Below are 22,273 nucleotides of genomic sequence, written 5' to 3' on the forward strand. Positions count from 1 at the left end.
TAAAATCAATACCCGGTTTTCCATTTCTAATATTTTTATAAGGTTTTCCGATTTTTAATTTTTCTCGCACAATACCGGGTAGACTTAAATCGGTTCGACCGGTTCGGCTGCTGGTTCGCGATTTTACTCGATTTTTCGCAGAAAATACATTTTCTGACTCAGAAAAATCTACTGAGTCCAAAAATCATATTTAAATCCTCAAATTCTCATTCTAAATTTTCGGATCCTATTTTGGGCAATATTAATCATTTAATTAGACGGTTAATTAGTCTCGGTTTTTACATTCACCCCACCAAATAAGAAATTTTGCCCTCAAAATTTAGTGATTACCTGAGAACAACTCAGGGTAATCCTTTCGCATCTCGGACTCCAATTCCCAAGTATGCTCTTCAACTCCTGCTCGGTTCCAAGCAACATTAACCAATGAAACTTCCTTTCCTTGCAGCTTCTTCACACTAGTGTCATCGATACGCACCTGTGTTACTTGAAAAGTCAAGTTCTCCCTCAACTCAACCGACTCAGGCTCTAACACATGAGCCGCATCCGACGTGTACTTACGGAGTTGTGACACGTGGAATACGTTATGCAAGTTAGACAAGTGGGGCGGCAAAGCTACTTGATATGGAACCGGCCCGAATTGCCTCAGAATCTCAAAGGGTCCGATGAACCTCGGATTTAGTTTCTTGGTTTTAATCGCTCTTCCAATTCCAATTGTCGGAGTAACCCTCAGAAATACATGCTCTCCCACTTCAAATTCCAACGGTTTCCTTCTCTGATCCGCATAACTTTTTTGTCGACTCTGTGCCATTAGAATTCTCTCTCGAATCTTCTTAATCGTCTCAGTAGTCTCTGCTAACAAATCAGGACCCAATACACTTGCTTCACCAGACTCATACTAACAAAGTGGAGATTGGCACTTTCGTCCATACACGGCCTCATACGGAGCCATCCCAATGCTCGCATGAAAGCTATTGTTGTACGCAAACTCCATCAATGGCATGTAATGTTCCCAACTTCCAGGTTGATCCAAAACACATGCCCTTAGCATATCTTCCAATGTCTGAATAGTCCTTTCCGACTATCTATCCGTTTGTGGATGATATGCCTTGCTGAGACATAGCTTCGTACCGAAAGCCCTTTGGAAAGCTCCCCAAAACCTTGACGTGAATCGGGAATCACGGTTCGACACTATGCTCGATCACACATCGTGCAACCTTACGATCTCCTTGATGTACAATCTTGCCAACTCTTCCATAGAATAGTTTACTCGGATAGGCAAAAATGAGCAAATTTGGTTAAGCGATCCACAATCCCCCAAACCGCATCAAATCCTGATCTAGTCCTTCGTAAATCGGTCACAAAATCCATTGCGATTCCTTTCCACTTCCATTGAGGAATCTCAAGTGGCTGTAGCATTCCCGACGGTTTCTGATGCTCTATCTTTACCTTCTGACAAGTTAAACACTTGGATATGACCGTAGCTACATCACCTTTCATCCCAGGCCACCAGAACATTTTCTTTAAATCATAATACATCTTCGTACTTCCGGGACGAATAGAAAATCCACTGTTGTGAGCTTCCGTCAACAAGTCTTGTCTTAAACTCCCGACACCCGGCACACAAATTCTCCCTTTATATATCCACAACCCTTCATCATCCTTAGTGAATTCTCCATGCCTCTTCTTACCAACTGGTTGAAATAACTGCTGAAGCTTTTGCTCATCTTGCTGAGCCCTCTAAATCTCTGTTTTAAATGTATTGGAAATCTGCAACTGATTCAAACAAGCTCTTCCGGTAACTTCACCAATAACCAGCTTAAGATCCACTAACTCTTCTTCCTTGATTCTTATCGAAGCTATTGTTAAGGACTTCCGACTCAACACGTCTACTACCACATTCGCCTTTCCAGGATGATAACTTAGTTCAAAATTATAATCCTTTAGCAACTCCATCCACCTCCTCTGACGCATATTAAGCTCTTTCTTATCAAAGATGTATTTGAGACTCTTATGATCAGAAAAGACGCTAAACCTCACTCCGTACAAGTGGTTCCTCCAAATCTTCAACGCAAACACAATCACCGCTAATTCCAGGTCATGAGTTGGGTAATTTACCTCATGTGATCTCAGCAGACGCGATGCGTATGCCAACCACATTCAGGTGTTGCATCAACACGCAACCTAAACCCTTCAGTGACGCATCACAATACACTACAAATGGTTTATGCGGTTTCGGTAAGATTAAAACAGGCGCTGAAGTTAACCTTTGTTTCAAGGTCTGAAAACTTTCTTCACACTCCGACATCCACACAAACGGCACCTCCTTCCCTGTCAACTTAGTCGTCGGTAGTGTAATCCGAGAAAATCCTTCAATAAATCTCCAGTAATATCCGGCTAAGCCCAAGAAACTCCTAACTTCTGTCACCGTCATTGGTCTTTCCCCTTCCATCACTGCCTCTACTTTCAAAGGATCTACAGCTATTCCTCCTTTGCTCACCACATGACTTAAAAACTTTACTTCTTCCTTCCAGAACTCGCATTTGGACAACTTAGCATACAATTTCCTCTCCTTTAAGATTTGCAACACAATTCTTAAGTGTTCCTCATGCTCCTTCACCGTCTTAGAATAAACTAAGATCGTCTATGAAAACCACCACGAATTTGTCCAAAAAGGGACGAAGTACTCTGTTCATGTAATCCATGAACACAGCAGGTGCATTCATTAACCCAAAGGACATCACTGCAAACTCGTAGTGTCCATAGCACATCCTAAACATAGTTTTTGGAATATCCTCCTCTTTCACCCTTATCTGATGGTAACCGGATCACAAATCAATCTTGGAAAATACTCCAGCTCCTTATAGTTGATCCATCAAGCCATCTATCCTTGGTAGCGGGTACTTTTTCTTCACAATCACTTTATTCAACTGTCGGTAATCCACGCAAAGTCGCATTCCTCCATCCTTCTTCTTCACCAATAAAACTGGCACTCCCAACGGTGATACACTCGGTTGAATGAACCTCTTGTTCAGAAGTTCCTCCAATTGAGTCTTTAATTCTGCCAGCTCTATCGGAGCCATTATATACGGCATAATCGATACTGGTCCGGCTCCCGGCACCAATTCAATCGTAAATTTAATCTCCCTTTGAGGTGGGAACTCAGGAATATCTTCCGAGAACACTTCCGGGAAGTCTCTAACTACCAAGATTTGATCTAGCTTCTGATTATCACCAAACGCATTTGCAATCAACAGGATATAGCCCTGACACTCTTCTCCACTGTAGTTCACCATTACAGAGTTCAGGTAATACCCCTCAGCTAACACTGCTCCATTTTCTCCTTCCGACATAAACTAAATTGACTGCTCAAAGCAATCCAACAAAACTCGATTCTTTGAAAACCAATCAAACTCCAAAATCATCTCTAACCCAACCATTGGTAAATAAATCAGGTCATGCACGAAATCTCTACCCTCAAGCTTGAAACCTACTCGCCTACAACTTGACCTAGTTACCACCGTTTGATGCGGAGTATGTACATGCAAATCAAATGCTAATTCTGACACTTTCAAGCCTAGTTCCTCAACCTTAGCAAACGAAATAAATGATGCAAAGCTCCAGTATCATATAAGGCAACCAAGATTTTATCACCAATTAAACAGTTACCTCTCATCAGAGGATCTGCTTTAGCAGCATCCATAGCGTTCACAGCAAATACTCGCCCTTGGTATTGACTCTGACCCGCATTCGGGTTCTTCCCACGAGTACAATCTCTCTCAATATGATTAGGCAAACCACAGTTGAAGCAACCACCTATACCAATCTTGCAAGAGTCATATGGATGAAAACGCCCACAACGCACATAAGTCAAATCTGGAGAAATCTTATTCTGATTCCCTCTTCCTTTTACATACTGAAACTGATTATAAGTGTTCTTTCTGAAGCCTCCTTGACTTTGAGGTGCATGTCCTCCTCTCTTGAAATTCTGCCCCCTCGGCTGAAAGTACTTGCCATGTCCCGTACTAGTGTTTCCTCTATGAGTGTCCTTTGACGAAGCTACTATCTTTTTATATTCTTCAATAACTCTCGCCTTGTTCACTAGATCGGAGAAAATCCGAATCTCCAAAGAAGCCACAGCAGTCATGATGCTGTCCTTCAAGCCCCTTTGATACTTGATGCACTTCCAGCTTTCATACGTCTCCGAAGCACCCTAACACACCCTAGAGAACCTACAGTGCTCGCCAAATCGGCTAGTATAGTCCGCCACAGACAAGAAAGCTTACTTCAGCTGCATAAGTTCCATCTCCTTTGCTTCCCTTGCAGACTCAGGAAAGTACTTCTTATAGAAGGCCGTTTGAAATACATCCCAAGGGATGTCGGCATTCTGAAGATGTAACAAGCAGCATTCTCCTTGCCACCAATGCTGAGCCTCCCCCAAAAGCTGATATGCGGCAAACTATATATACTGGTTGTTCGGGACATGCTGTGCTTACAGCGTGTGCTCCATGGCCTGAAACCAGTTATCCGCTTCTGTAAGGTTGGTTGAACCTCGGAAACTTGGCGGATGAACCCTGAGAAAAGTAGCCAAGGTCATCGGAGTACCTCCCATGTTATCATCATTTCCTTCCGCATTGTCATTGCCGGTTCGCAAGATTTCCCATTGCCACCATGAATTTGGCATGGTTATCGGCCGGTTGCTCATTCCTACTCTCTGCTTGTGAACGTGTACGTCCTCGTCCACGAGTGGCCATTAGGGTTCCTGTCAACACCAAACAATCGATATCAAGGTGATCAGTCTCAATATCAAAAGCCTAGTGCTTCAATTATCCCAAATAGGTACTCACAAACAAGCATGCTAAGCAATATCAAATGGATAGCCTAATAGCATCAAAGAAAAGACACACAAAGTATGCAATGAAGCACAATCAGTCCATCCCTCAGGCTTACGAGGACGAACCGCTCTGATACCACTAAATGTAACACCCTAATTACCCTAAGCCTTACCTCGCATCGTGAAGCAAAGGTTAATCAAAGGTTACGACAAGTCTAAAGCTTATACATATAATATGTGGAAGAAGTAATATATTCTAGAAGCCCGATGAAGGATACAGCTCAAAAACAGGATTTAAAAAGCGTAAAACGTACACACAAAGCTACTAACTTAACGCACAAGATATAGATATGATATAACAAAATATAAGAGTATAATAGCATAAGGATCTAGCCACAGCTCATGGAGTTTAAGCCGGCTAGCTATATACAGAACAAACAGAAATCTGAAAGTTAAAACAGCTTATACAAATTTTTCTCTCTCAAAATAAGCCTCTAGGAAAAAGTAAGATACAAAAGTGAGAGATATAAACAAAATAATAAAAAAGACTACAAAATGTATCCAGGATCCTCCGCTTCTGTCCCCATCAAAGCAACTCACCGAGGTGGGTTGCGACCTGCATCTGAAAAACAACAGAATATGGTATAAGAACCGGAGGTTCTCAGTATGATAACAGTACCCAGTGATGTAAGATATAAGACTCTGGGACGCCAGAGGCAATCCTAGAACTTCGTATCCATCATAATATTCATCTTAAAGCATATCTAAAGCATTAAAGAATAACTCAAAACCATAACATTATAAAGGGTAATCTAAGTTAGGGAATTTTCTAATCTAACAGTTCTCCGCTGTCCCACAGCCTTCACCAACCTATCCTTCATGCGATTCCATCGCCGCTGCCTTCTGAAACTCCTCAATCCCAGTAGAATACATAAATAATATCAATGCAAGTAAAGCACAAGTATAGGCATATATGGCAAGTAATTCAAGTAGGAAATTAGGCATGTTATACAATTAGGCAAGCAAATACAAGTCGGCAAAGCAAACAAACATATAGAAGATGCACATGATGAATGCCTGTCCTATTGGCTGTGACATCACATTGTCAGTTCAACTGCCAACCCGACACATCTCCATAGAGATGTCGCCCTTCGGAATCATGATTGGGAACCTCCGAGATATGGTGCTCGGAACAGCGTCCAGGATTTTGTGCTTGCACACTCTAGTGATCCGAAGGGATGCAAGGGGGATACTCTTGCCACGAACCTCACATCTCAACGTAAGCGGGATTCACCACCATCCTTACACCGCCTCCGCGACCTCAACAGGCGGGATTAACCACTGTCCCTACCAAGCGCATAGCGTCTCATAATTCTCAATATAAAGCAGTAATTCAGTGATTTTTAGAAAACATTTTTCAGTATATCATGGATCATCACTCCATTTCGAGTCCTCGACTCATCTCAACCACTGTCAATTTAACATTTCCATTCTGAACTCATCAATTCCTCAGTTTCTCAATTCATATATCATTCTTCCCTCTCACTCCACCAAACCCATCATCAGTACACCAGAATCCTAAACCTCCATTCTCTAACATTTCAAACAAATACCAAATATAATCCTCCTAGGACCTTTCCCATGTTTAATACCCGAAAATAAGCCCAAGAGTCTTAAAATGGTGTGACAGAAGTTTACAAGCTTATTGTAAAGGTGAAAGAGTTAAAAACAGAAGATTGGTTGAAAGACAGGACATGTGCATACGCACAAGGGTGTGCGTGCGCACGCCCTAGGAGATTTTTAAGATGTGTGCATACGCATAAACGTGTGCGTACGCACAAGTGCAAAATTTTATAATTCTGTTCGCTCGCACGAGGCGTGCCAGCGCCGTCAACAGAATCCACCTTCCAACGTGTGCGTGCGCACAGCTTGCAAAACTTTGTTGGTTATGTGTGCGCACAAGTCATGCTAGTGCTCTCCACAGCAAGCCTTCCCCTGTGTGTGCGTACGCACAAGGCTGTGCGTGCGTACGCACAAGGCTGTGCGTGCACACACAAACCAGAAATCACAAAATTTTGCAACATTGCAGAATTTCAGATTTTGACACCAAACTTTCAACAATCATATCTTCTTCTACCAAATTTGGATTTCCACGAATTAAATCATTTTAAAGCTTGTTCAATTATCTTTCATTTGATATAAATGCATTAAATCTCAAGCACAGTAGCACAAGATATGGTTCATGGAAATTCATCAAAATTTCAGTTTTACCAAAAGTTCACAATTCTCAATTTTCCAATTTCACAACCACAACTAAACCACCATCTCATCAAACTCCCAAAACACATCAATTTCACATTTTCATACCCCAATTCACCATTCTACCTTATGAAATCATCAATCCCCATTATGAAATACATAAGAATACATTCATCTTCAACCAACACATTAATCAAACATCATTCCACTATTACCAACAATCATCATAATCAATTTCAATCTCAATCCTCAATACCATACTAATAACATCAACCTTTCAATTCATCAACAATCCAAATCATCAAATCATCATACATCATCTTACAACAATTCCAACAACCAATTTAATTCAGTCCTGTCCTATAGGTCACTAGCCTAAGTGTCCAGAAATATTATATATTACATAGAGGAAACCAAAACCATACCTTGGCCGATTCCCAATATGCCAAAAACCTAAAACTGAGTGTAATTTAAGCTTACAACCATAATTCGAGCCACCAATCAACTCCAACAAGCATCAACTCAACTCCAAAGGCTTCCAAACTCACAATAATCAAGCCATATACACACAATTCATAACTAATCAACCTATAGTTCATCATAATCATAATTTCAAAAGAGTTCAAGAACAACTCACCTTACCCAACAGTTTTGGAAGCAAAACCTCAATAGAAATCAAAGGCTAGAGTGTACCTAAACAACTAAAATCACAAAAATCCATTCAATATAAAACCCTAAAATTTCAAAATTTTGGAAGGAAAACTGAGAAGGATTTCATGATCTCCTTACCAGTTTCTTGAGTGGGTTTTGTAGAGCTCTTTATGAAGATCGCGTAGCCACAAACGGTATGGCGATCGGAGTTCCATAGCTCAAGTTTTGAGCTTTGGAAGAAACAATGAGGGGTTTCTCTTCTTCCCCTTTCAGCCGGTGTATGAATTGTGTTTAAGTGGGTTGTGTGCTTAATTGGCCTTTAATGAGAATATATATGTTGGGCTTGGGTCCAACTTGGCCCCGGTCCAATCCGTTAGCGTTTTTAGTCCGTTTGGCCCAATTTTGGGCCGAGCCTTCAAAATTAACGCTCGGTTTTCCATTTCTAATATTTTTCTAAGGTTTTCCACTGTTTTTAATATTTCTCACACAGTACCAGGCAAACATAAACCAGTTCAACCGGTTCGGCTGCTGGTTCGCAATTTTACTCGGTTTTTTGCAATTTTACTGAGTCCAAATATCATATTTAAATCCTCAAGTTCTCATTCTAAATTTTCGGATCTTATTTTGGGAAATATTAATCATTTAATTGGATGGTTAATTAGTCTCGGTTCTTACATGTACCGCGTAGGCGGGCATGGTCTGTGTACACGAATATGTCAAAATTTCACTCCTGCGCACATGGGGCATGCATGCGTACGCAAAAATGCTGTATTTACACTCAATCATACACGACTAAAGATCTGTGTACGTGGGGATCCCTTTCTGTTTTCATGAGCACATGTATGTGTATGGTGCTCGCGTACGCGACTTTGGCATTTATACACCCATGCATAAGCGAGCATGGGCATGCATGCGCATGACCCTTGTTTTTATTAAAAGTGTGTTTTTAAGTTTTTAACCTATTCTCTAGCTTTCCAAACCTCTTTAACACCTGTTTAAGGTTCATTAAAGAGTCTTTAAGCTTTAGATCAAGGGAGAAAGTGTTGAATGATTTAGGTAGATAATTGATAAAAAGATTGAGAAGTGACTAGTCGAATTATTAAAGTAACAAAGTGATGAATGAAACATAATGTGTAACTGATAATGATGACGATAAATATGATGATTTAGAGATGGAATGAAACATGAATTCATGATAACAATGACAATGATGAATAACGAATTAAAAGTTTAACTTGACTTGTATAATTGAGACAAAGAGTTGACCCTCTATCGTAAGATGTGACCAGACACTTTAACTCCTCCGGTTCTCCCATCGGCATGCACACACACACACACACACGCACGCATGCACGCACGTGCGCACACACACACACACACACACACACACACACATATATATATATATATATATATATATAATTGACCTTAGGGTGTCACCTCCCATGTATAAATTTGAGCTTGGAATTTTGTCTCCCGCAAAGATGAGCTTGGGATCTTTTCCATGGATATTGTTGAGCTTGGGGATGCGCGTGCAGAGGGACTGCCCAAGGTTAGCTACCAGAACATGTAGGGCTGGCTGTATAACTGACAGTTGAGCTCAAAAGCCATAGAAAAGGCATATATCATACGAATTTGTGTGTTTTTTTCTTGAATGTGTATTACTTTGGTTTGCCTAACTTCTTAGACATGCTAAATTTCTACTTGATTACTTGCTATACCTAAATCCTATTTGTGCATTCTTTGTTTGATTTTGTATGTGTATGTTCTCTGAGAGACCCTCTCTTGGCAGAAGTGTGAGGGGGGAAGGGGGTTTCCACCAGTGTTAGGAGGCTAAAGGAGGTAAATGTGAAGAAATAGAATAGAGCTAGGAAGCCCATAGTTAGAATACCAAACTTTCTGGTTTAGAATTAATATTAAGTTTATATCCTCAGTTCTCATTCCTTACATATTTCTGCTGCTTTTCAGATGCAGATCGAGAGGCACCTCACTGAGGATCCTGGAGGCCTTTTTAGAAGTGAAGAACTATACACTTTTGGCATTTTTGTATTTTGATTATGTGTGTGTGTGTGTCTATATATATATGTACATATATATATATATATATATATATGTACATATATATATATATATGTTCTCTGCCTTGTATTTTGTATTTTGTCCCTCTTAGAGGTTGATATGGAGAAACAGGTGTTTATTTTATGTCTTGGGTTGTATATATGTATATGTTTACATACTCTGGCCAGCCTTAGCTTTGTAGGTCGAGTCTGGAGCTTAATATATGTATTTTTAGAACTCTGATCTATATCTACATATGTGTTTAGCTTCCTTACGATATTGCTTATCCATTTATGCCTATCCTTGCGAGTGTGCATCGATTTTCTGTTTTCGATTTTCTTTAGCTTCTTCTTCAAGGCTCCTCATTATGATTTTCTTTCAACTATATTTGTTTGTACGTTTTTTCTTTTAGAGGTTGTAATACCATGCCACCTCTGCTTTACGATTTAAGCGTAAGGCTTTGTGTGGTAGGGTTTAACAGGTGGTGACGTCGGCGGCAAGCTTCGGAGGTGGCCACATTGACTGCTGCTGTCAGAGGTGTGAGTAGATAAAGAGATAGAGAGAGAGAGAGAGAGAGAGAGGAAAGAGAACGACTTTGTAAAGTGAGGGAAAAGTTTTCGCGTTTGAATTTATCCTCAAATTAACCATCGGATTAATCTGTTGGTAACATCTTTTGCGTGCCCGAAATGCAACGTTTTACTAAAGAACGTTATCGTCAGATCTAGCCCTTAGTAAATCTGACGGTAGTGAGCGCATCAAAATTTATTTTCCCCCCAAATATTACCATCGACATTAGCGTCAGAAATAATGTTCTGACAATAATAAATTAACATGATGAATCTATTGCCAAATTCGACGGTAAGTACGATAGAAAACTCACCGTTAACATCTGATGCTAAATCCGACAGTGAATCTGATGATATTCAGTGTTTTTATTGTAGTGCCGGGTTGCGATTTGAGACACCTGAGTAAGACACAAGGATTGTGGTTTGTACCACTTGCTGCAGGTTAAGTGGGGATGGTGGCCTCATCCCGCCCACAGTGAGGATGGTGGTGTTATCCTACTCACGAGAAAAACAGAATTGATTAATTGATAAAGAGATTAGGATTAAATTGATTAATTGATAAATGGATATCTGATGCAAAATTTTTCAAAACCACAACTCGGCAAGTGCACCGAATCATATCAAGTAATATCACAGTGAGTGAGTTATCGTTTTTACGAGGATTAAAGGACTAAGCAACAATGATTAATTGACTATTCTAATTAGATAAATCAAGAAACAGAAGAATGAATGAGGAATTATAGAAAACGTATAAACAAAGACAATAAAATAGCAAACAATGAGTGAATGATGACAATGATGGTGAGGATGTTAAGATTTCAGAGATGTTCACTCTCTAGGTAAACAATCCTTATGTTCCTTTATTTGAGGCAATGCAGAATCAATCACGACACATCATTATTAATCAAATTCCAATTTCTTGGCAATTAAATTTCTCTTTAACCTAATTAATTGCTAATTCCTTAGTCAATTATTTAAGAAAAGAGGTTAAGAACAAAATCAATTTAATTTCAAATAAGATTTAAGAATATTCCTAAACAATTGAAATTTACAAGAAAGAATGATTTCTAAAAGTTTTCTAATCCGAATTTTATGTCACTTACTTAAACTAGAGCAATTGAGAATCCCAAAGTGTCGCACACTCTTTGAAACACTATTCCTAGTTATATAAAAAAGTAGCGAGAAAGAGTTTTCAAGCTAATTCCAATATTACTTTTTCCAAAATAATATTTAGATCCTAAAATGAAATTAGAATGTTTTCCAACAATTCTAAATCTTTAGGGATGAAGAACGAAAATTCAGTTATGAAATAGATCAAAGCATAAACCTAAATAAAGTAAAACACTTAGATTAATAATTCATAAAAAGATGAATAGAGCTCCTAACCTTAATAAAGGAGATTAATTTCTCACGGTGGAATGAAAAGAAAACTGTAAAGTGTGGTGTTTATGGTGATGTCTGTGGATAAAGTTTTCGGACTTACTAAAAATTAAAAACTAAACCTAGAATTTAAACTAAAACTAAATCAAAACAAAATCAAATCTAATCCAAATCAAATATTTTCTTAATGACTCTTAATTAATTAATGATCTTCCTTGTAATTAAAATTCAGAACTTGATAAGCCTTTTTGAAATCATGAGCTTTAAACTAAATCTTGGGCCAACCAATTAAATGTTTGCAGAATTAAAGGATTAGTAAAGGATTTAGAAGGATCAGTAAAGGATTTAGAAGGATTACGAAGTCCCTGGGAGTGGTCCATAATGCAAGTGTGAGGTGCAACAAATCTTGCGTGAAGCACAAGCCCAAAATGGAGGAATTGGAGGCTTTTGTGATGCTATGTGAGCCGCTGCATGTGGTGCTTGAGGCACATCATGTAGTGCATAAAACGCATGAAGGAAAGTCAGGCCCTGAAGGTAAGGATGGAGGCTACGTGAGGCACAAGGAGCTGTGTTAGGCAGAGGTGTTGCTGCGTGAGGCGCAAGGTTGAGGGCACTTGAGATGGGACTAGATTCAACTTAAGAGGAAGCTGCCTTAGACGCATGTCCACTATAAACTATTATATATCGTTGAAAATTTATTGAAGTTGTATTTCTAATGTCATTGGGATGGCTTCATTTCGACCTCTATAGATCAAGTTATACTTGCAAGAGTAGGAAAAGGTCAGGGTTGCCAATTCTCTTTGAACTTCCCTTGACTTGTTTTCAATTCGTGGTTCCCTGGAAGGTTGCTTCCTTCAACCTTGGCTTTCTTGTCCTTATCTTTTTCCTTATTCTTGCTCATGTTCAACACTTTCCTATACATATCAAAGCTCAAAGCAACTTCAAGAAATATTGATTAAAAGCACTAAAATCTTAATTAAGAATAAGGAAATCTCTAACTTTATTGAAAGAAATACAAAAGAAAACAACTAAAGATACTCATGCATCAATAAAGAATGGGGGTTAATAGGTTTAATAAATTAGGAAATTGCTAAAATATGTTGATATTGATTAATTGTGGCCTAATGGCTGAATTTACAAGTACGAAGGTTTGTCCCACTTGCGTGGCAAAGTCTGGGTGTTATCCCGCTTTAATGTTGAGTGGATATTTATTTTGAACAAGGACAGAGGTTTGTCCCACTTGCATATTGATGTGGCACTACCTCCAGGTGAAGGTGTTAGGGCACTCTACCTCAGAGTTATTCCTCCTGGGGATGCAGTTGCAGTGAGAAAGTGGAGAAGGTGATAAGGCACTCTCCCTAGAAATATTTTCCCCCACCACATCTTTTGATTTTCGGTTGGAAGTGGGAAAGGTGGTAGAAAACTCTCCCTCAGAATATTTTTCCCACATTCTCTTTTGATTGTCGGCTGGGAGTGGGAAAGGTGGTAGGCTACTCTCCCATGGAATATTTTTCTTACATCCTCTTTTAATTGTGCATGCTGAAAGTGGGGAAGGTGGTTGGGCTCTCTTTCTCAGAATATTTCCCCCCACATCTTTCTCTGGTTGTAAGGTGGTTGGGCACTATCCCACATCCATGGAAAGGTGGTAGGGTACTCTCTCTCGGAACATTTTTCCCTGAGTATACCTCCAAGAGAAGGAGGTAGGGCACTCTCCCTCAGAATTATTCCTCCTAGGGATGCACAATAGAGAGACTGATCCAGGAGATGTCAACCAGATTTGTGTCGGGTTTGGCAGAATAACCGACACGTGGGCTCACGGCTAGTAGGACAGGCAGGCATCATGTGCATTTGTTTGCTATTGTTTGGGTGTGTATATTTTATTTGTTTTGTCTATCTAAATATTTTATTAATTGCTAACATATTACTTGCTATACTTGCCCTCTAATTGTGTTTGCTTTGTACTATGTATTGTTTGTGTATGATTTTACTATTGGGACCTGAGACATGGGAATGAATGAGATCGGTGGTAGTTTAAAATATGTTAAAACTAGAAAATTAACCCGCATTGATTAATGTTTGTGATTTAAATTATTGAATTAAGCATTGGATTGAATAATTGGATATTGAAGTAATGTTGAGATTTGATTGTAAATGATTGAGGCTAGAGACGATTAATGATGACTGAAACTTAGTGAATAACCATATTTAGATTAGAAAGAATCCTAGACTTGAACCTTGAATTTTGGGAGATTAAGATTTCCTAAGGGATTCATGTTGATTTACATATTCTCTCTTTGGAATTATTACCCTACAAGGAACCTTTGGGTTCTCACCTGTTAGGGATTTGTTGATTTACAGATATAGGACATGACGCACCTCAATGAGTGTGTTGGACTCTTGATGTAGCGAAGAAGTCATCTATTGGAGTTTATTTTGCATTCTGTTGTGTCTTTTCTCCGCTATTGAGTATTGTATTATGTATTCCTCTTAGAGGTTTTATTTTGGAAAAGCAGGTTATTTTTTATATTCTTTGGGTTTGTATTATGTTCTAGCCGGCCTTTTCTTCATTGTTCGAGACTAATACTTTATGTATTTTACCTCTGGATCTTACATATATATAAATATATATTATCTCTTTTGTTTCTATATATCGATGCTTTCTTATTTTTAATGCAACGCTTCGCGTGTGATGACGATTATCGCTTTTGTTTATCCTCTTTTCACATGCCCCTAGTTATATCATTATTCTTTAAAATACTATGTATGTAAATTTTTTATTTAGGTGTTGTAATGCCTCATCACCTTTGACTTATGACTATAGTGTAAGGCCTTGTGTGATAAGGTGTTATATTATGGTATCAGAGCAGTTCGTTCCTGTAGAGCCTGAGGAATCGACTGACTATGCTTCTCATATCTGGATAATGTTTGTGTTCTATTTACAATATCTGACTGACAAATATAGAATAATTGTTCATGACCATGCTTTTGGGACTTTGAAGCACTAGACTTGAGATATTAAGACTGTTCACCTTGATATCAATTGTTTGGTGTGAATAGGACCCGAATAGCGTCTCATGGACATAGACGAGGACAGAGAGATTATGAGGGACCCAGACTGGCAAACAATCCTGTTGACTTCATGGCTGCTTTGGAGAACATGGCTATCATTATGCAAGCTACTGCTAAGGTTTTGGGATAGCAGGCCAGAAATGGAAACAGCGGAGGTAATGGAGCTAATGGGGGAAATGGAAAGCCAATGACTTTGGCCACTTTCTTGAAGGTGAATCCACTAATCTTCAGGGGTACTGAAAGAGCGGAAGATTGATGGTTTAGAAGTTATGGTAAATACTTGTTGCAAGTATAGTTACTAAACCAAGCAATCAACCTTTCTTACAAACGTTTTGGTTGTCACAAGTAACAAACCCCTTAAAATTGATAACCGAGTATTTAAACCTCGTGTCGTCTTCTCAAGGAACTGCAGGGAAGTATGTTCTTATTATTGGTTATGGAGATTGTAAATTCAGGGTTTTAAGAATGAGGAACAAATATGATAAATGATTTAAATAGCAATTAAAATAAATAAATACTGTAAAGTAAACTTTTGGCAAGGCATGAGAAATTGGAAGTCCAAATTAGTTACCTTTCTCAACAATAAAGAAAACTGAATCTTAATTCCACTTAGTTAACCTTTGCTGAAGCGAAGGAAAGTCAAGGGATTAATTAGTTTGATCTTCGAATCCTATTTATTTCCTAAGAAAAGATTGGGATTATTGAAGTTCAATTCAATTGGCAAGATAACAATTATCAATTATGCTGTTGAATTGGATAACTCCTGAGTTACTGATTTCTTAACCAAAACCAAAAGGGAAAAAGTAAATCTACTGAAATAAAAATGTCTTCAGATGGGAAGCAATAATCATGTAATTAAAAGAAAGAAATAATAACTGAAATACCTCAAATAACATTAATAAGGGAAATTATTATCTAACATGAAGGGTTCATAAACTAAATTGGAAAAATAAATAAAAAAAAAGAACCTGGGATTGAGAGTTACTCCTAAAACTAAGAGAAGTCCTAAACCCTAAGAGAGAGAGAGGAGAGAACCTCTCTCAAAACTAGATCTAAATCATGGAAAGTAACTAAATTGGCGAACTCTCCCTGAATGGATGTGTTCCCACACTTTATAACCTCTGGTCTATGCCTTCTGGACTTGGATTGGGCCAAAAAGGGCTTCAGAAATCGCTGGAAGCGTTTTCTGCAATTTCTGGTGCGTGGCCTCTGTTATGCGTCCGCGTGGGTCACGCGGTCGCGTCATTCGGAGCTTTTCTTGCCACGCGGTCGCGTCAGTCATGCGACCGTGTCATGTGCGTTCTGCTTAAGGCGCGCGGTCGCGTCAGTCATGCGGCCGCGTCGCTGCTTCTTTGCGCTTTGGCATGCGTCCGCGTCGCCCATGCGATCGTGTGGATGCATGCCAGTTTCTTCAGAAGCTCCGTTTTGTGCTTTCCTTCCATTTTTTGTATGTTTCCTTTCCAGCCTTTAAGTCATTCCTACCTTAGAAGATCTGAAAACTACTCAACACACTAATCACGGCATCGAATGGAATTAAAGGTGATTAAAATAATTAATTTAAAAGCATAGGAAACATGTTTTTCACATACATCACATAATAAGGAAGGGAAAGTAAAACCATGCAATTAACATGAATAAGTGGGTGAAGGATTGAATAAATCACTCAAACTAAGCACAAAATATATCATAAAATATGGGTTTATCAATAGCATGTCCTCATGCTAAATCCAAGGTAATAAGTAAGGTTAAAGTGATGGAATGTCATGCAGTGCAACCTAATCTAAATGCAACTACCTAAATGCATCATGCAATTCTAATTTATTCACTCATATATAAAGCTTACAGGTAGTTAAATTAATTCACATTCTCAAGGAGTCATATATGTATATATAGCCAAGCCTTAGATAATCAATAAGCACTTTTACCATTGAGATGGGAGAAAAAGCATTTTATGAACTTGCAAGACAATCAGATAATTCAAACAGAGATAAATGTTAATGAGCTATTGAACCCTCACTGGATTTGTGTTTACTCTCTAGACACTCAGTGTTTATTGGGTTAATCACTCTATTCCTCTTTTTATTCTTCCTTTCTATAACTTTGTTCTTCATCTAACCAATCAATAATTATAGAATACAGTCATACCAAAAATCATGAGGTTTTTAATTAAGGTTGTAATGGGGCCAAGGTAAAGGTAAGGATATATGTATAAGGCTAAGTGAGCTAATAAGTGAATCCTTAATTAGACTAAGATCTCACCTAACATACATACTTAGTAAAACAAAACTTCTTTACCTATTTTCCCATATTTTCCCACTTGATGTTACATGCTCATGTTTCAATTTTTATTTTTATCCCATGTGCATTGCTTTTATTTTGCATTTGGGGAATTCTTTTGTATCCCCTTTATTAAATACTAAAAAATAACTTTTCTTTTTTTTTTTCTTTTTTTTAATGCACATGGTAATTTAGTCACTTTGATTTCTCATGAGCATGCTTCCCAAAATTTCTTAATTAGAGTTATTTTATTCCTTTCAACTTTTCTACCTTTTGTTTTTATCATCCATGTTCCCAATAGGTTTCCCACATTTTAAACTATTCATAATTTTCTATCTTAAGCTAACCAAGGATTCAACTTGGGATTTTATTTTGTTTTTTTTTCTACTTAAGGCTAGTAGTGTGGCTAATAGAATAAAAGGGGATTTAAAGGCTCAAGGGGGCTAACAAGGGTGATGTAAAAGGTAGGCTATTTTGGGATAAGTGAGCTAAAATCAAATAATGGCCTCAATCACTCTCTTGGTATATATCTACATTCTATAATCGGACATATAGATTAAAACAAAGTAAAGAATACCAGAATATAAAAGAAGGGCGGAACACACAGGAATAAAAATTATGGTTTGAATGTAACCATACAATTAAGCTCAAAACTCACAGGCTATGTGTTCTCTAGCTCAAAAATCATTTATCACTTATGTATGTCATGCAGGTTTAGTTAAAAATTCTCATTATTCTCAATGTAAAACTTATATTGAATGGCTTTAAAGTTCTAGTGTTTCTCCTTGATGAAGTGTTGTTAACTAACATGTAATGCTATATATACAAGGTGTGGATTGTTTTGATTCTGTTAAAGTCTCTAGTTTACTTTCCTTTTTATATTTTCCAATTTAAACTAAGCTATCTTATGCTAAAAAGGGTAAACTATACTAATTAATCCACAATTTCTATAACTAATAAGTTAGAATTGCAACTAAACTAAGTGGCTAAAATATGAACTAAGAATGCAAAATGCAGAAATAGAATAAAAATAGATGAAAGTAGCAATGTATAAGTACTCAGAAAATAAAAATAAAAATAAAGAAAAAAATACAGAAAAATATCCAAAATAAAAGAAAAAGAGTCTGTAGTGGTTCACCAAAATAATACGCCAGAGATGGCGACCTCCCCACACTTAAAATGTAGCATCGTCCCCAATGCTCACTCAAGCCGGGTGTGAAGGGGTGTCATCACTGGAAGGGATGGTAGCTGGGGTCTCAGTGGTGGCTGGCTGAATGTCCAGCTGCTGGAGAGGAGGGGCTGTCTGAATGGGGATCTCAGGATCTACAGCCTGGATCTGATGTGGGACCTCTGCCTGTGGGGCAACCTGATCGGCCTCTCCCTGGGGATGGGTCTCTGCCTCGGGCGCATCTGCCTCCTCCATAGATGCCTCGGATGGTGTGTCAGGCTCGAAGGGGATGTCGCCGGATCATATCATCAGCTTCAGGTGCTCATAGCGTCACTTGTTGTGACGCTCCATCTGGTCAAGTCGTCGAAACAAGCGGTGCACCAGATGATAGACAGGCTCTGTGGCAGGTGGAGGTGCAGTGGTGGTGACAGGGGTAGGTGGTGCAGCAGTGGAGGAAGAGGGACCGGCAGATGGTGTAGCTGTATCATCAGCAGTGGTAGTCAGGAATAGAGGTCTGTAGCCCAAGGCCAGGAAGTTCCTGCTGTGTGGGATAATCTTCTTGCATTCTGTAGCAGGTGGCCTCTCATCAGCATCCTCCCATGGCACGTCAGCTCGACGGCCCAGCTGTGTAACCAGATTGGGAAAGGGAAGAGTGCCTCGGACGTGGACCCTGGCCGTATAGTGCCGGATAAAGCGTGGCAGGTACAGGTCCTTGCCATCCATCACACACCAAAGGAGGGTGATCATAGCGGCTAGTATCTCAATCTCGTGAGTACTCAGCATAATGTAGTTACTGAATATCTGATGCCATAGCTGAGCCTCATCATTCAGGTAAATTCGCTTGATCCCTTTCGGTATGGTGGTGTTCTGACCCATGATCCAAGGAACTGTCGGGTCAAGGGCGATCCTCGCCTTTACTGCATCCCAGTCAAATCGCATATAGCGCATATCCTCCTTAGCTTTCTGATAGCCATCTGTCTAATCAGTCTTAGGCAGAAGTTTCAAAACCTCTTCTATTGCCTCCTCAGTAACCAGAATCTGCTTCCCTCTGAGATTCACTGCATCTAGGGAAGTTTTGAAGTAGTTGCAGTAGAATTCCCTAACCCAAGATGCATTAACCTCAGTCAGAGGTCTCTCCAGAAAGAACCAGCCTCTTTGTTTTGATCTGATCAGAGGTGTGTTGCTGGAGTTCATCTGGGATCTTAAAAGTCCGTTCCAGGTATAGGTTCCTGGAGTTTGCAAACACTGGATACTTCAGCTCACAGTATCGGTTTGCAAACTTTACTGGGTCATTGACGGGAAGTAGCTGGTCGGCCTTCTCCTGCGGGGTAAAGGCTTTCTCCCGAAAGGAGGCATCATACATGAGGCTGATGATAGACAAGGAGGCTTCTCCTCTTTTCCTTTTGCCAGTAGTGGCCTTACCTTTTCCCTTTCTCTGGGAATCTGACATCCTGAAAAATAGAAAACCAGGATATAATAAAAATAAAAAAGCAAATAGGCAAATAATCAAAGAAAACACAAAGTGGCGAAGGAGCAATAGGATAATGAATATGAGTTAAGTAAAATGTGCATTTAGGATTGTATAGGAGTGAAAAGTCTAAAAAGAAGAAATCACAATCTAAAATGTAATTGAATGCAAGTTAAATAGAAAAATTAACATCATGCCTTGATTAGAATGTTAAAATAAAGTGAAAGAAAAGCAAAAAAAAAAGAAGTTTTGAAAAGGTTAGGTTGGTTAGAGTTAAAATTAGTGAGTTAGTGAAAAATGGGTTAAAGTAAGAGGCATAATGAAAATAGTCCAAGTAACAAGTAATCACTGGTAGAAGATATAGGTAACTCATATTCAAACAAGTAAAACAGTTTGATGATGATTCAAATAGAGATAAAGAAAGCAAAAATAGGAATCAAACATCAAAATTGCAGTTTAGGAACCAGGAAATCAAAGAGGATAAGAATGCATGCCCTGGAATTCATGAATGGTTTGGTTAAAGCAGAGGAAAACAGAGTTCAAGATTCCAAAATCAAAACATGAATGAAAGTCAAAAAGATTTATAAAAATTTGGGCAGCATTCCGGCTAAAATTGGATTTTCCCAGAAAATAAACAGCAATCAAACAGTTCATATGAATTAAAAAAAATCAAGCTGCAGTTACATATAATGAATATAAACATGAAAATTCAGTGTAAAGAGCAGCAATATACAAGAAATACAGCATATGAACAAGATCACAGCAACAGCAGATTTGATAAAAGAGAAACAAGAACAGTGCAAGTAAACAGACCTAAATCCACTAACCACATCCCAGGCTACCTAACAACCTAAAATCCACTACAACATGCATATCTAACTAGCCTAAACATGAACATAAATGGAAAAATAATAAACTACGAACGGATAAAAGGGATTGCGTATTGCGGAACCTGGAAGGCCGAATAATGAGAATAGGCAGAAAGGTGGCTGGGGGTGGTAATGATGGTGGCGTCCGGTGCTGGGCACGGCGGTTGGCGGTGGTGGGTGGTGGCGCGGAGGGGAGCAGTGGCGGAGGAGGAGGGAGAAAGAAGAAATAGGAAGAAAGAAAGGGGAAGGAGGGAGGGGGTGGGTGGCAGCGGCGTCTGGGTGGTGGCGCGGAGGTGGCTGGGTGGTGGTTGTGGTTTGGAGGAGGAGAGAAAGAGGGGGTGTGGTTCAGGGGGGCGCGAGAATAGGGTTTCGCGTGACCTGGGGGGTTATAATTTGAATCCACGCGGCCACGTGGGGTACGTGGTCGCGTGGCTGGAGTGAAAAAGGTGGTTGACGCGATCGCGTGGGTCGCGCGATCGCATGGAGGGGATAATAAGGGTAGGACGCGATCGCCTGGGGCATGCGATCGCGTCGTTGGAATTTGTGCTAAACGCACAAATCCAGCGTCATTCTAGACCAACTCTCTGTCTCCTTTTGGGATTTGTGTAATCCATGCGATGCGATCGCGTCGCTCAAGCGGTTGCGTGGGATTGATTGTGTGCAAGTGACGCGATCGCATGGGGCATGCGATCGCGTGGGCCATTTTGTGCTAGACTCACAATGGCCGCACAATTCCAGCCTAACTTTCTGGTTGTTGGATCTTTACGCCGATCTCCAGGTCACGTGGCCGCGTGGATGACGCGGTTGTGTGAGAAGTGTAGTTCGCCATTTGACGCGATCGCATGGGGCATGCGGTCGCGTCGCGCACCCTTTTTTTTATATGCAGAATGTGGAATGCAATATGCAGAATGCAGTGCTTAATGTGAATGCTATGCATGATTCCAAGTAGGGGTGTGCATGGTCCGGCCCGGCCCAAAGACCCGGCCCGGTCCCGAACACTTTAGGGGCTAATTTGGTGTGATTTCATCGGGTCTAGGGCCGGATATGGGTCTCAAAAATAGATCCGGTCATAATTTCGGGTCGGGTCCGGGCCATAGTTTGGGTCACCCGAAATCGGCCCGGTGGCCCGGTCATCATATATAATTAATATTTTGCGTTATTAGTGGTGGATGATGGCTATTATTATGTGAAATTTAAGTGTTGTAAACCTTAATATTTTGTGTTATTAGTCATTATATATAAGACTATAAGTTAATATTTTATGTTTAAAATGCATAAGACTTTAGACTAATGCATAATCTTGTGTTATTTGTATTGATTTAAATATTTAGTGTTATTAGGCAATATTAGTATTGATTATGGTTATGCTTTAATTTTAGAGAAGAGTTGGTTTTTAGTATATATTTCTAAGTGAATTTTACCATGTCAAATAATGATTGGAGTCTTGGAAATTTGGATATTTTTACATGCTAACTTACAAGAAGGTATCAAGGTAATATAATGTTAACGGCCCGGTTTTCACTCGGTTTTTACCCGGTATAATCGTGGCCCGAAAGTGTATAGGTTTCATCGGGTCTAGGGTCGGGTTCGGGTCTAAAAAATAGACCCGGTATATATTTCGGGTCGGGTCTGGGTCACACCAAACCCGGTTTCACCCGGTCCATGCACACCCCTAAT

General features: G+C 39.5%; 1 protein-coding gene across 1 annotated transcript; it reads right to left on the reverse strand.

Moving 5' to 3' along the window:
- Positions 1 to 206: 206 nt before the first annotated feature.
- LOC140180596 (uncharacterized) lies at positions 207 to 1,536 on the reverse strand. The gene is made up of 4 exons (XM_072221843.1): positions 1,321 to 1,536; positions 581 to 895; positions 331 to 475; positions 207 to 226 (listed from the first exon to the last, which is right to left on the reverse strand). The coding sequence occupies exons 1-4, from the start codon at positions 1,534 to 1,536 to the stop codon at positions 207 to 209; spliced, it is 696 nt and encodes a 231-aa protein (XP_072077944.1).
- Between the last annotated feature and the right edge of the window lie 20,737 nt (positions 1,537 to 22,273).

Source organism: Arachis hypogaea, chromosome 17 (assembly GCF_003086295.3).
Source record: "Arachis hypogaea cultivar Tifrunner chromosome 17, arahy.Tifrunner.gnm2.J5K5, whole genome shotgun sequence".
Classification (NCBI taxonomy): domain Eukaryota; kingdom Viridiplantae; phylum Streptophyta; class Magnoliopsida; order Fabales; family Fabaceae; genus Arachis; species Arachis hypogaea.